We start from the raw sequence: 14,375 nt of genomic DNA, 5'->3' as shown, positions 1-14,375 counted from the left end.
CTCCCCTTATGAAGAGGGGTTTTGGCTCATCCCTACACATTTTATTTCAGGACTTTCTGCAGGCAAATCTTACCACATCATAGCATTAGAAAGTCACTTCTAAATCATTTGAGTTAACCCTTCCCATTTTACAGATGAGGAAGCTGAGGCCCCAAGAGATGAAGTAGCTGACTAATACATTAGCATTTTTGGTCATTAGTGATTCACATTTAATAATTACCTCCTTCCCCTCTCCCCTTACCAACTAAACTGTTAATTCCTTGAGGGCAAGGGTTATCATGTCTTGTGCATTTCTGTATCCACAGCAACACCTACTAGACTCCTCTTATTTTCCATACAGGATCAAGACCGGGTCTGGGCACACACTGTATGCTAAGAAAAGGATGTTTGGATTGAACTGAACCCTTACAGAACGTGGACTCTTGAGAGGCACTGAGTTTGGCTTCTGGGCGAATACCAGCCTCGGGTTGGACCACTTAGCAGTGAATAGCAATGGGCCAAAAGAGACATGCCACGTATGTAATCTTGTTTGCCCAACTAAGTTATAAATACCATCTTGTACTCACTTCTTTTGTAGCCCATAGCGCTTTGAACAGTGCCAGTCACAATGTAAACCCTCATTAAATATGTTTTGATTGACTGACAATCCCCAAATCAGAAGGCAGATCTTTGTCTGTGTTTCATGCCACTAGGGTAGCTTTAGCAAGAGGAAAGCATCAGGCTGCCCAAGATGGGCACTGCTGGGCTGAGAGCACTTTTCATGTAGCTCTGTGCCTTACCTTGGCCTTGAAGAGAGTATCTGAGATCCTGTGCTGTCTTTTAGATACCAAGAATCATTCTGAAAAGTGTTACAATAGAGATTATATTATTATTAGATAACATGGAGATCAAAACCAAAACCCATTGCCGTTGAGTCAATTCCAACTCATAGCAACCCTATAGGACAGAGTAGAACTGCCCCGTAGGATTTCTAAGGAGCAGCTGGTGGATTTGAACTGCTGACCTTTTGGTTAGCAGCCATAGCTCTTAACCACTGTGCCACCAGCGCTTCAATAAGATGATAGGACACATCAAAAGGGAGCAAACTTTAAGATGTTAAGTTCGGATGGATTTATTTTGGACTACCCACAATGTTTCCCCTGATCCCCTTGTGGCCATTTTTAAGACCTCTAGCCTAAGTTAATGGTGCAGGTGGTAGCCAGGCCACAGATGGAAGCTGGCCATCCCTGGATGGGATTTGATTCTGGATTTGGGATCACTTGCACCATGCTATAGCTAATTGACTACCAACTACACGGCTTGCTATTTCTACTTTCCTTACTTTTGTCCTTACTCTACCACTCTCATTTTTAAAGGAGAGGGGTCTAGTTCAAGTAGTTGTAGAATCCAATTTCATTTGCAGTTAGTCTAACCTTCAAAATGGAACCATCTCTAGGTAGGAAGCAGGCTATTTAAATCATCAACCCAGTCTTACTGATGAACATCTTTCACTATGTTCAGGCAGTAAATGGGTTTCTTAAGAATCAGTAAATCAAAAATACTTTATTGTTAAATATTGTGACTTCTGCCCCTCCCTCTCTTTTTTCTCCAAAGGGAACTGGTATTTAGGTGGGGGATGGCAAAGTAAGTGGAAGAGCTGAATAGGAGAATATTTGCCACTGAGATTATTTTTAATACTCTAGTTCTAGGAAGAGAAACTTGGATGTGGTTAGGAAGATAAGGGAGCCAGTAGTACAAGCATAGTCAATAAGATCTGGAAATTTAGTTGTGACATTCCATCTCACAGAGAGCTGTTGTTGTTAGGTGCTGTAGAGTAGATTTTTAACTGATAATGACCCCATGTGACAGAGTAGAACTGCCCCATAGGGCAATTAGGAAGATGTGGTTAGGGCAGTTAGTTCGATGTGGTTAAGAAGATAAGGAAGCCATTAATACAAGCATGGTCAGCAAGATTTGAAAATTTAGTTTGAAGTTCCAACTCACAGATAGCTGTTGTTGTTAGGTGCTGTTGAGTCATTTTTGACTCAAAATAACCCTGTGTGACAGAGTAGAACTGCCCTCATAGGGCTTTCTAGACTGTAATCTTTTACAGGAGCAGATTGCCAGGTCTTTCTTAGGCCTCTCCCCTTTGGAGTCACACACACACACGAACTGCCAACCTTTCTGTTAGCAGCCAAGAGCTTAACCGTTTTGCCACCAGGGCTCCTTCCTGAAGATCCAGGACTAATGATTGGTGAAGGCGGGACCATTTCCATGTGTAAGAAGAGTAGTCAGATAAGCATTCAAAACAGAAGGTGGTCTTTAAGGATCTTATGAGGGTCCAGCTGCCCAAAAGGATTTCCTTAAGCAGTCTACTAAAGCACTTCCTTGAGTGATCTGAAAGCCCTATTTTAGAAGAAATCAATTCATCAGATGTCCTCATGTCTCCAAAAGGCCCCATGTGTTCAGCTGAGATTTTCCTCTAGCATGCAGGTTGGATGAGGCCTAGTCTTTACTACCCCTATGTATTCAATTAGTGATCACCTAAATTGGATTCTTCTAAAGCAAGCTTCCAAACTTTACTGGGGAAATGGGGTGGTGTGAGAACATGCAGAAGACCAGGCCTCTTAGTCAGAAGATGCAACCAGGGGCAGATCATCCAACAGGCAAGGTAAGCATGGTGCATACTTTGCTTACCAGATCATCTGTAGTGAACAATTTCACATTTTTTCACCACATGAAAGATTCTGCCTCTAGGTATGGCTGGTATCTGTCTCTCTCCCAATCCCACAGCACCTTCGTACAGAATCTAAGCTTCTTTTCAAATTTACAATCCCTGACAGGGATGGATTACCCAGTAAGCAAGGTAAGCACAGGCTTACTTGTGCTTACTTACTGATCTGTAGTGACCAGTTTCACATGGGTTTGACTGATGTGGTGAAACTAGTCACTGAAGATCAGTAAGTAAGCACAAGTAAGCCTGTGCTTACCTTGCTTACTGGGTAATGCGCCCTTGGAGGCAACTGACTGATCTACCTCTTTTTCAGGTTTTCTGACAGCAAATCAAAGCCTTCAGGAGTAAAACCAGTTAAACTTGAGAAAGGGATAATTGTCGATGATGAAGAGGTAAGGAAGAACATTAGCAAATGCTTGTTTGTATTTCTTTGGAGATGCTTAGAGTATTTCATAAGCTGGGTCTCACAAACTACTTCCTACTGGAGCAAAAAGGGGGTCAAGATTTATATATAGAACAAAGCTAATTTATCTGATTTTATGAAAGGGAAACAGAGAAATACAGAAAAGACAGTAATATACCCGCAACAAATCATGGCACAAAATGGAGGAACCAAAAACCTATCTTAGGGCTCAGAGAGTGTTAAGCCTCAACTCACATAGACTTTGCTACCACCTCTTGCAGCAAAATTCTATTGGGTACCTTAGTTGCTTTCCTAGGTTTATCATATTCATATGGGCTTTCCAGACCAACTTCTATTTTATCAGCTAGAGATAATATAATTCAACATACCAAAACTGAAAACATATTCCAATTTGGACAGTCTTGTGGGAGACTAATTTGGAACAGAGGTGCAATACCCCAGGAAATTTAGGAGTAAAAGCATTTTCCCCAAGATCTTTCCCCATTAAAAATAATTTTTTTTAAGGAAAATCTATAAAAGAAAAATGCTTCATAGCTTTTTCCCCAAGTAAATTTTTCCTAGACTTCTATGATTCTAAATATATCACACATGTCATATTTGTGAAGCAAGTTATTCATAATATATTTTTGTTTTTAACAAATAGACCTCAGATACTAAAAGGTGCTAAAAATCAAATGATTGTATCCTTGGATTGGTCCCGTGTTTCACCCCATCCTCCCTACAGGAATGTATGGAGGGGCTTTGCTATTTTACCTCCTTGTCCTCTCCCAAGCCCCAAGGATTACCAATTCCTGACATTTTCCTTCTGGAGCTAACACCCCACATCGTTCTGTCCCATTCTTACTACTCCCATCTTCTTCCGTCTTACGACTCCCATATTCCCCCTTTCACTGCATGTTCCTTGTCCTCTGCACCCCATCTTGTCGTGCAGGTCACCATACCACCTTCTTGGAGGCAGGGCGATCTTCAGAACGATGTTCCTAAGATAGGATGTGCTGCCCTCCTCTGTTCTGATTTCTGATTATGCCAAGGCCAAAGAACGTGATTCTGAACTTTGATCTCCTTGTATTCTAGCCCTTTGACTCATCCGCTAGATAACCTAGGGCTGAGCAAGAGAATAGGCAACAACACTGGGGGGCAGCAGGAGGGAGATGGAACAGGCTCAGCGCCCCTGGCACCAGATATGACCCTCCAACAATCCACCGGTAACCAACATGCAAAGTGGTAGACAAAAGCGCAACCAAAATTCCATTTTTGTAACATTTCTGAAAAAAATCATATACTGCAGAGCTGTCCAAACATGCAAAACGCACTGTTACATTTTTCTCCCAGGTCACCTCACCGAGTTGTCTCGAGGGCAACCTTCCACTCACAACCCTTAGACTATTGCCCTTTTGTAGCTTGCTTTCTCCTTAAAGGATGTCTTCCATGTTCGATTTTAACCTGATGTCACTGCTATTGAAATGGAAAAGGAAGAAGAAAGGGGTGTTACCCCTTGGAGCGATCTATACCAGTCTAAACTTTGATGCTGCCCTGGTCTACTTCACCCCCATCTGACATTTCTTGAGGCTGTTCCGTGTTTCAGTTTACACATTTCCCTGGGGAGGGTGGCTCAGAGCCCAGTCCTGCTTGCTGTGGCCCTTGTTCCAGAAACCCAGAGTGCAAAACATGAAGCCCTGGGTTCTCCTCACTCAACTTAAGCCAGAGACTAGTTTTTAGTGAGATAAGGAACAGAATACTGTTGAGGATAGGTGGACTTGAAACCACTAATTCCGATTATTGTCTCTAGATTTCTGAGGAAGCTGAGCAATCAATATTTGTTCTAGAGAACCTTCGGCATTACAGTGTCCATCCAAATTTGGTAGGTGGAAAAGCATTTCCCCATGATAGCTCCAAGAGCAAGCTTCAGCAGCGGTGCAGAGGTCCACTTCAGGGTATCCCAAGTGTCCCCAGGCTTCTGTGACTGTGCCTACTCCAGGGACGGGAGGCACAGCTGCTGCTAGGGCACTGTCCCAGAGGCAGTGCTGGGAACAGTGGTGCTAAGATGGGAGGGGAAACTGGGAAGAAGGTGGTCCCTGCAGCTGATACTGAAAAAATAAAAGTTGAGAAAAAAGTCTCTATAATTGGGAGCTATTCCATTCTCTCCCTTCCTAACCCTCTGCCTTCCTCCTATTGACAGAAAAGCAAAATTCAGTGGGACTGCCCCTTCCCCGCCCCCTGCCTTAAGTGTCAGGCTGTCCTCTGTGACTACTTTGCCTTTTTAAGGTTGTGCTTATTATTCATGTTAATGTGGTTGTGTAGGCATCTTGGTGGGTGGGAGGCTGTAAGTAAGGCTTGCACTGGCCCCAAAGAACTCCCTCAGTAAGGACATTTGATCCCTGGTGGTTTTCCCCTCTGCCTCAGAGAGAGTTGTAGAGAAGGCCTCATTTAGGCCATCTAGAAACTTCTGACACTTCTGTTTGTCACGCTGTGTTGGGTGCTATGTTACACTTTTTCAGACGAATTAAGTCATTTTGTTCCTTTTATTCTGGAAACACATCCATCTCATTTCCTTAGTCCCTTAGTCTACTTGCAAGGACTGCTCTGAGGGAGGAGCCCTGGTGGCACAGTGGTTAAGAGCTCAGCCTGCTAACCAAAGGTCGGCAGTTTGCATCTGCCAGCTGCTTCTTGGAAATCCCACGGGGGCAGTTCTACTCTGTCCTATAGGGTTGCTATGAGTTGGAATTGACTTGACGGCAGTGGGTTTGGTTTGGAGTTTTGTCTCTGAGGGAAGAGAGGGACAGAGAGCTTCAAATGTCTTTGCATAAATAAATTTCAGAGCAAATTTGTTCAGCCTGTCCTTTGTCCCTATCCCACAGGGACAAAAGATTAGCCAACTGATGTGTTAGCCTTCTTCTCTTAACTGAATCCTTTGTCTCTCTGGAAATCTTTTGTCTGCTTAGGCCAAGTTCTATGAGCCTTCAAAGCCTACGGCCCTACACAAATTCCTGGAACGAAACAAAAGAATAAAGAGCTTCATGTTAAAAGTAACAGAGTATGATCAGGATAAGACCTTACTGATCATGACAAACAACCCACCTCCCACCTCAATCAACTTGCAAGGAAAGGACGTTGCCCCAAAATACTTTTCCAAGGAGTTCCTGAGCAAGGTAAAGACACCTGTGGAAGTTTGCTGGCACCGTAAGTACAGACCTTGAAGAGTAAGCTTGGAAAAGGGAGCGAACTTAACACAGAGAATGGTATTCACTGTTTTAGTTCTCAGCCATATGCTCCACAAAACCGAATCCGGACAGCCTGGGAAGGACCCAGAATCAGAGTTCTATAAACTGGGGTCATGAAGCTTTATTGCAGGTAGAAAATGGGGTCTTAATTGGACACTGCTCCTCTTAGGGTGAAGATATTTAGTTTGTAATGGACAAAGAGTAAACTGACTTCTAGTTGAGAACGAAGTAGTAGACGATGAATCAGGAAATAGAAATCGGAAACTGAAACGAGTATCTAAAGGGAAAGGGAGTAAAGAATGCAAATTGCTCATGGGTGTCAGGAGAAGGAGAGAGCAGCAGAGCTGGGAATTTACTATCCCAATAGCCAGACATTCAGGACTCTGTTATAGGCTAAAGAAATTCCAATTCCACTCAGTAAAGAATTACTGAGCATACACTAAGCTAGGAACCAAAATATAAAGATTACGGGACAGTTTCTATTTTGAAAGGACAAATGCCAGGCCAACATTCCAAAACCAAAAAAAAAAACCCATTGCCAGAAACAGCCCTAGTGGTGCAGTGGTTAAAGCGCTCAGCTGCTAACAGAAAGGTCAGTGGTTCCAACCCACCAGCTGCTCTGTGGGAGAAAGATGTGGCAGGCTGCTTCCGTAAAGATTTACAGCCTTGGAAACCCTATGGGATAGTTCTACTCTGTCCTTACAGGCTTGCTACGAGGCCAGCATTACCCTGCTCAAAGTAGGGAAAACATATATAATACGAGTCTAATAGGAGAGACATATATAAATGAGACATACAAAAATAATTATAATACACCAGGATATATGAATAATAGAAGAACATATGAGATACAGAAGTAACAGAGAGCAGTGTTTCTGTTGGTAGAAAAGGGGTAATCAGGGAAGACTTTCCAGAGGAGGTGACACCTGATAAAGAATAGGAGACTATTCTAATCACAGGGAAACACAATGGCATGGAGACATATGAAAGTGAGGTGCATTTAGGGAGATGTAAAAGAGCAAACAACAGGAGATAAAAGGGTATTATCCAAGTTGCATTTTAGAAAGACCATTTTGGAGGATGGGTGGAAGGTGCATTCATTGCGAAAAAGGCAAAAATCAGAAATATTTGTTATGAAGTTAATACAATAGTTAAGGTGAGAGATACTAAATCTAGTTGCAGAAGAAATAAAGAAATGTTATTTAAGAGATATTTAGCAATCAGGATCCCCAAAAGATCTTGACAGCCTTGAAAGGGGGCTTAATCAAACAAGAAGAAATTAAATGATTTAAGTGAAAGTGCAAACAAAAAGAATCTAATTATAATAGAAATTTGATGTTGGGAACAGGATTACACAAGACAGACCCTTAAAATAAAATGTGGATCCTTATAAAACAACTTGGAGTAAGTTTTTGCTTAGTTTCTAGATGGAAGGCAGTGAGAGATTACTTTCTAAATTGAAGATAAAATGCTAATGTCCAATGGTACATGCTGGCAATAAAAAACAAAAAAAATTGTTGCCGCTGAGTCGATCCTGACTCATGGTAACCCTATAAGGCAGGGTGGATCTGTCCAGAGGGTTTCCAAGGCTGTAATCTTTACCGAAGCAGACGGCCACATCTTTCTCCAGAGGAGTAGCTGGTGGATTTGAACCGCCGACATTCCAGTTAGCAGCCAAACACTTAACCACTGTGTCACCAGGGCTTCTTATGCTGACAATAGAATTAATTAAGTGCCTATTGTCTCTTGGGTCTCATAATTTGAGCCCTTTGGAGGTAAGCTTTTAGGATACTGCCATAGAGTAATTTTAATGGAATGAGGAATACATGAACAATGGGGCTCAGGGGTTGCTTCTCATGGTGGTGGGCAATATACACTGAGAAAGGGACAAATGACAGGCCAGGGTTACCCTGCTCAAGGTAGAGAAGGACATACAAAGCGATCATGTAAACTTGATGCAGGAAATACTTTCTTCCAACAGCTGGTACTTGGTGAACCCTCCAGATTGGGGCAGGATCTGACTGTTTTCATTAGCAAAAGTGGGGTATTAGCCAAATAATTGTATGAATGGACAGAGCTAAGGCTCTGATTGTCAAAGACTAGCACCATGATAATTTTATGGGGCTATCTGGAAAAACTTGGTGGTGTAGTGGTTAAGAGCTATGGCTGCTAACCAAAAGGTCAGCAGTTTGAATCCACCAGGTGCTCCTCGGAAACTCTATGGGTTAGTTCTCCTCTGTCCTATAGGGTTGCTATAAGTGGGAATTGACCTGACTGCAGGGGGTTTAGTTTTTTTTTTTTTTTTTTTTAATCTGGAATAAGAATGAGCCCAAGAAGATAGAAATGCCCAATGTCTACAATGCCTCTTTAATATTTATACTTTATCCCCTCGTTCCCTTGCTGGACAAATGGGATAATCTCTCATGAGCCTAGGAGCATGTACAAGAAAACGTCCTCATATAGATGCCTACGCGTAGGCATGTATAAGAGTGCATCCTAGCAGGCGAGTTGTGGAATGTATCAGACATGACTACCAGTGTTTGTTATAGTGAAGGTCAGACTTGATGACATTTCACATCCTTTCTGGAAGTCTTTGATTCCATAACCTTTAATAATGATGAAATTATCACCTCACAAAATATCCTATTCCATAGGCTTCCACTGCAGGCAGAGTGGCACGTGGCCGAGGCAGCCATCTCTGGGGAAAGAAGGTAGTGTCCTATGGGTCCATTTCCCAATTTACCAAAGTTTGAGTTTCCCAAGCAGTTCGCTTATTGAATCTTTCTCCAAAATGGGTGCCTTTCTCTGTCATTCATTTCAAAGGGCCAATGGACAAGCTCAGTCAACTACTTAGGAAACCAACCAAACTTTGGACAAGTCACGTGGCAATGAGACAGAGAGGTATTAGCCCGCTCAGGGCAATGCCTCCTCTTGTTCTGGGTTCTGAGTTCCCATTTCCTTACCTGACGGGTTTCGTTGCATCATTTTAGAGTTGGAACTTAGCCCAGGCATTTAGGCCAGGCTTTATGTCCCAAGGAACTCCATTTACCCTCACTTCTTCCCTCTGTTGCAGGAAAGTCAGCAGCAGCACAAACCGACTGAAAACTTCTGCCTGCCCCTGATGCCTCAGAAAAAAAAGCCCAGACCTCAGCTGAAACCAGTCTTTCCTGTGACTCTGTTGGATGACCCTGCATCCAGGCGAGAGCAATGGTTTAGGTGAAGCTCTGGCTCTTCTTGTACTCATTTTCTTTCCTATTTTTCATCATTCATCTTACTATCTCTTTTCAATACAATTTGACAAACACTTCAGGATTGTACGTTATACGTACAATTGCATAGCAATAAGACACAGCTTTCTTACATGACCCCCAATCTCATTTACACTGTAATGAAAGAGAAACAGTAATGAAGGCAGAGCATGTTCAGAGCTACTGTTTGGGAACAATGTGTTATGAGAACACAAAGCAAAGAGATTTTATTTGAAACTAGATTATAAGAGCAGTCTATGTCTAGTTTGGAAACACTGGTGGCGTAGTGGTTAAGAGCTATGGTTGCTAACCAAAAGGTTGGCAGTTCAAATCTACCAGGTGCTCCTGAGAAACTCTATGGGGCAGTTCTACTCTGTCCTATACGGTCACTACGAGTCGGAATCGACTTGACGGCAATGGGTTTTTTTCTATATCTAGTTAGGAGAGGAGAGAGGAGATTCTGAAGTTCTCCAAAGGTTTTACAGTGGGAGGTTCTAGAAGCATCCTTTGCCACTGAACAATACTCCCACTTTGTACCAATCAACACCCTCTAATCATTGTCCATTCTTCTCTCAGAGTCTCTGAGAATGTAGCTTACTTTCAAATGACTGGTTCCTTTAACCCCGTGCCCTAGGATATACTAAATAAACTTTCTTTGTTAAGGTTTTCCACTGACAGTGATTTCAAGAGTGAAGGGAAGTATTCAAAGGTCTATTCTTTGAGGAAACAGAGAAAAATGTACCCTCAGCTCACCTTTTCTCCAACTGGTAAAAGAGATATGGGGAAAGATGGTAAGCCCTTTTCTTTCAAAGCAATGGTTTATTGGACTGAGATATTGGCTGGAGGTAGAACCTCTGGGGACTGGAGATATTGGTAAATCAGTATTTCTCATAGTAGTCCTAAAGAGTATTTTTCCTTGTAGCATAGAAGCTAGGAACTTATTGAAGTGTTAGGTTTTGGGCCCTGCTTATAGCCTTACATTTCAAGAAAGCTCTAGAATAGTATTCCCAAACACCACCACCTACCTTTCTAATAGTTTTTACCATGTCAGTATATTATTTGTCTTTTTACTTAGTATTTTTCTTAAAAAGATTTTTTTGAGTCTTGTCCTAATTAATACTGTATCTTTGACATCATGGGTTTGATATACTAACTATATATTTTTCTGAAACACATTAAATCAAACTCATAATAATTACATTTTAAAATGTTTATCTATGTACCACCTAAAACTATCCATGGTATGCTTAACACACTTTGGGGAAAACTGGTCTGGAAGGCCAAAGGGTAAGTCTGTGAGTCTCAGAGGTCCTCAGGCCTCTTTGGAACTGGGGTAGGGCATGGGGCAGAAGGGGTTTGGGATAAGACTGCATGCAAGAGGGTGCAATGAGAATGTTCCTCACATATCATTCATTTAAAAATATTTATGGGGTACCTACTAAATGTTGAACACTTATCAAGCACCAATAATAGCACTTTCAATATGTAAGATAGATGAACCAGATCATGAAGCCCTTTCTATAGTACACAAATAAGAGCTTGGGTTTTATCCACTAGGCTGTTTGGGTCAACAGTTCGAATCTACCAGCCACTCCTTGTAAACCCTATGGGGGCAGTTCTACTCTGTCCTATAGGGTTGCTATGAGTCTGAATCAACTCGACGGCAACGGGTTTGGTTTTGGTTTTATTTGGACCTATATTAGGACAGTGAATATACATTTGTGTATTATAATTCATGAGCTCTCAGGCTTCACCAGCTGATGGCTTCAAGATAAAGTCCATTTCTCCTACTGGGTTTCTCTCCTTAAGCAATTTTTGAGACTCCCTAAGAGCTCAGCTGCTAACCAAAAGGTCGGCAGTGGAAACTCTATGGGGCAGTTCTAATCTGTCCTATAGGGTTGCTATGAGTTGGTACCAACTCGACAGCAACAGGTTTGGTTTTTATTTTTTTAAGGTACATTTAGGAACCCTGGTAGTGCAATGATTAAGAATTTGGCTGCTAACCAAAGAGATCGGCAGGACAAGTCCACCAGCTGCTCCTTGGAAACCCTATAGGGCAATTCTACTCTGTCCTATAGGGTCGGACTTGTGGCAATTTTTTTTTTTTTTTTTTTAAATGTACATTTACCTGTTCTACAGTTATCCTAGTGATTGATTACCTAACACCTTTGCCAGCCATCCTCAGCCCAACAGCCCCAGAGGTTTGAGGTTATACTGTACCATCCTTTAATGGTTTCTTCAGCCCTCTCTGCTCTTATTTACCAACCCGCGCCACCCCACCCACTGCCTGTTTTAACTCCCACATATACAGCTAAAACCGAGCTGTGATGGTAAACAAAACTTCACGGGTATGGAGAAAAGCTAAAGAACAGCAGAGAGTGTTATCTTGCTTTAAAAGAGGCTACTTACTCACGGCTCAGCCTCAAACCCAGCCTCAGTTCCTCTACACTTCCCATCAGGCCTCTAGCACATTACTCATTCTTGGGAATCTCCTGTCCTATCTACCTGTCTCTGCCTAGGCTCCTAATACCCTTGGCCCAAGAAAAGGAAAAGGTTCTCCCTCCTTCGCCTAAACCTGTTTCTTTTCAGCCCCAGTAAAAATGATGAGAACATCTATTTCCTTCAAGAGAAAGTCCACCCAGGAAGTATGGTTTGAACTTTATAAGCCAGATAAGGCAAACATAATAGTTGAGAGTCCATTTAGTAAAGTTAGAGTTAAATCTTAAGTGATACCGTATGTAAGGATATCAACAGTGCAGCTTAAATTCATATGTAAGGGCAGAGTTTGTCTAATTTTGCAAGGGCAGGATTCTTGTTAAGGATACAGCCAATTTACATTTCTAAACATATTTCTTAGTATCTTGATCTGCAGCATCTATTAGAGTTATGGTGACTTCATATTTTCCCTCAAGGGAAATGAGTGGCTACTTGCTTTACGTATGTGTCTAAAGCGCCCATCCTGATGCTTTTCCTAAACAAGGACAATCTGCTGTGAAGTTGAATCAATGTCTCCACTTGTGGCAAAGGAGAAGGCTAGCAGTCTCCCTCCCTCCAGTAATGTTCCATGTTTACCAGGCATCCAAAGAAAGAAAGATCATAGAGAATGGTTTGAATGGGGGCCAGGAAGTCAGCTGTCAAAGAGACAGCTGATGAGGACCTGAGCTAAGGTGTCAGCAGTAGAGATAAAGGAACAAATTCAAGGGATATCTGCCAGGTATACCCAGAAACCAAAACAGCTTCTGTTGAATCGATTCTGACCCCGTGTGTGTCCTAGCAGAACTGTGCTCCATAGGGTTTTCAATGGTTGATTTTTTGGAAGTAGATCACCAGGCCTTTCTTCGAAGGCACTTCTGGGTAGACTCAAACCTCCAAGCTTCGGGTTGGCAGTTGAGCGCTTAAGCGTTTGTGCCACCCAGGGAGGTTTTACAAGGTATAATGCATCAGAAAGGTGAGGAAGGATTGAAGGAAGAAGAATCCACAATGGAAGCTTGAAAGAACAGAACAGGGGTTGAAGGAGAGTATGGACAAAGTGCTGTCACTGAAGCCAAAGGTAGAAAAAGTTTCTTAGTTACACTCTCTGACAAAGGAACTGACAAGCAACATACGCATTAGGAAATGACTAAGAGGAACGTGAATATACAAGTGCATGCAAGTTAGCCTAGTAAGAGTTATGTAAGAGTCAGTGTGGTTAAAGATGGAAAAACTGAGAAAGGGTGGAATTAAACATGGAGACTCTAAACCGGTGGTGTGTTTTAAACTGGTTTTCGACGAAGGCAAGGAAGCCAGAATGACAACGAAGGTTGGGAAGGGTAGTCCGCGGCCCAAAATCTACCCTCTTGGTTAAAGACCAGCTTTCCGGTCGGTCCCGCCAGGTGGATCTCGGTCATGCTTTGCATTAAGGGCCCTTGTAGAATCCACATTCACCTCAACGTGCTCTGTGCTTTGTTGCAGCTTCCAAGAAGTCAGCGAGTACAGTGCCGACTTACAAGGCGATCTGGGAACCACTCACCCTGTCATCGCTCCTGGAAGAGAAGCCCACCAGAACTGTGCCCGGAGAGAGCGCCTTCCGCAACGGAAGGGCCCAGCAGTGGATCATAAATAATGCCACTGTCATTAAGTGAACACAAACCCTCCAGGCCTCCCGCCTCGGTCTCCAGAGACTGAGGGGCCTGCAGACGTCGCCATGTAGGGCGTGCCAACCAAATAAAATCGCATTCCTGCTTGCTCCGGGCGTGGGCTGCCCGGTCGCTGGCCGGGGGGCCGGCGAACCCCTCGCTCGGACCTGTCACCGCCCAGGCCCCGCCCCTCCCCTCGCACCGCCCACGCCGGCTTGGGGAGGAGGAGGGGGCGTGGCTGCGGCCCGCAGAGGGCGAGAGGGAAGGCCCGCAACCGGGGGCGGGCCTTCTTCCCGAGTGACGGGTCGACCGCCCAACCGGCGGGAGCCCCCGGGGCCGGCCTTCCTGCAGCCTTTTCCGCTCGCCGGCTGCGGCGCCTGGGACGGTTGCGGTGGGTCTGGGCGTTGGGAAGTGGTCCAAGATGATTAAAAAATTCGACAAGAAGGACGAGGAGTCTGGTACGCGCTGGGCCGCTCACGCCCACTCTCGGCCGCGGGGGCCCCTTCCTCCGCCGCTCGCACCTGCTCCGGGCACGGCGGCGCCGGGAGCGTGGGCGCCGATGTGCGCGCGACCCATCCCCTCGCTCCCGCTGGGGTCCTCCTGTGGCCCCTCCTCCGGCCCGGAGCCTCCCCTCTCCCGGCCCCGCGCAGCCTC

General features: G+C 43.9%; 2 protein-coding genes across 2 annotated transcripts in view; both read left to right on the top strand.

Moving 5' to 3' along the window:
* Positions 1–2,898: 2,898 nt before the first annotated feature.
* Positions 2,899–13,798, top strand: TSGA13 (testis specific 13). The gene is made up of 7 exons (XM_004382702.2): positions 2,899–2,939; positions 3,027–3,105; positions 4,927–4,998; positions 6,080–6,298; positions 9,432–9,574; positions 10,270–10,397; positions 13,558–13,798. Exons 1-7 carry the CDS (start codon positions 2,899–2,901, stop codon positions 13,725–13,727), a joined length of 852 nt encoding a protein of 283 aa, XP_004382759.1. The 3' UTR covers positions 13,728–13,798.
* A 260-nt stretch (positions 13,799–14,058) lies between these two features.
* COPG2 (COPI coat complex subunit gamma 2) overlaps positions 14,059–14,375 on the top strand; it is a 216,293-nt gene continuing 215,976 nt past the window's right edge. The window contains exon 1 of the mRNA XM_004382679.2: positions 14,059–14,179. Within this exon, the coding sequence (XP_004382736.1) occupies positions 14,143–14,179 (37 nt within the window). The 5' untranslated portion in view covers positions 14,059–14,142. The remainder of the gene's footprint in view (positions 14,180–14,375) is intronic.

Source organism: Trichechus manatus, unplaced genomic scaffold (genome assembly GCF_000243295.1).
Source record: "Trichechus manatus latirostris isolate Lorelei unplaced genomic scaffold, TriManLat1.0 scaffold00097, whole genome shotgun sequence".
Classification (NCBI taxonomy): Eukaryota; Metazoa; Chordata; class Mammalia; order Sirenia; family Trichechidae; genus Trichechus; species Trichechus manatus.
This window is presented reverse-complemented; position numbering and strand designations above follow the sequence as displayed.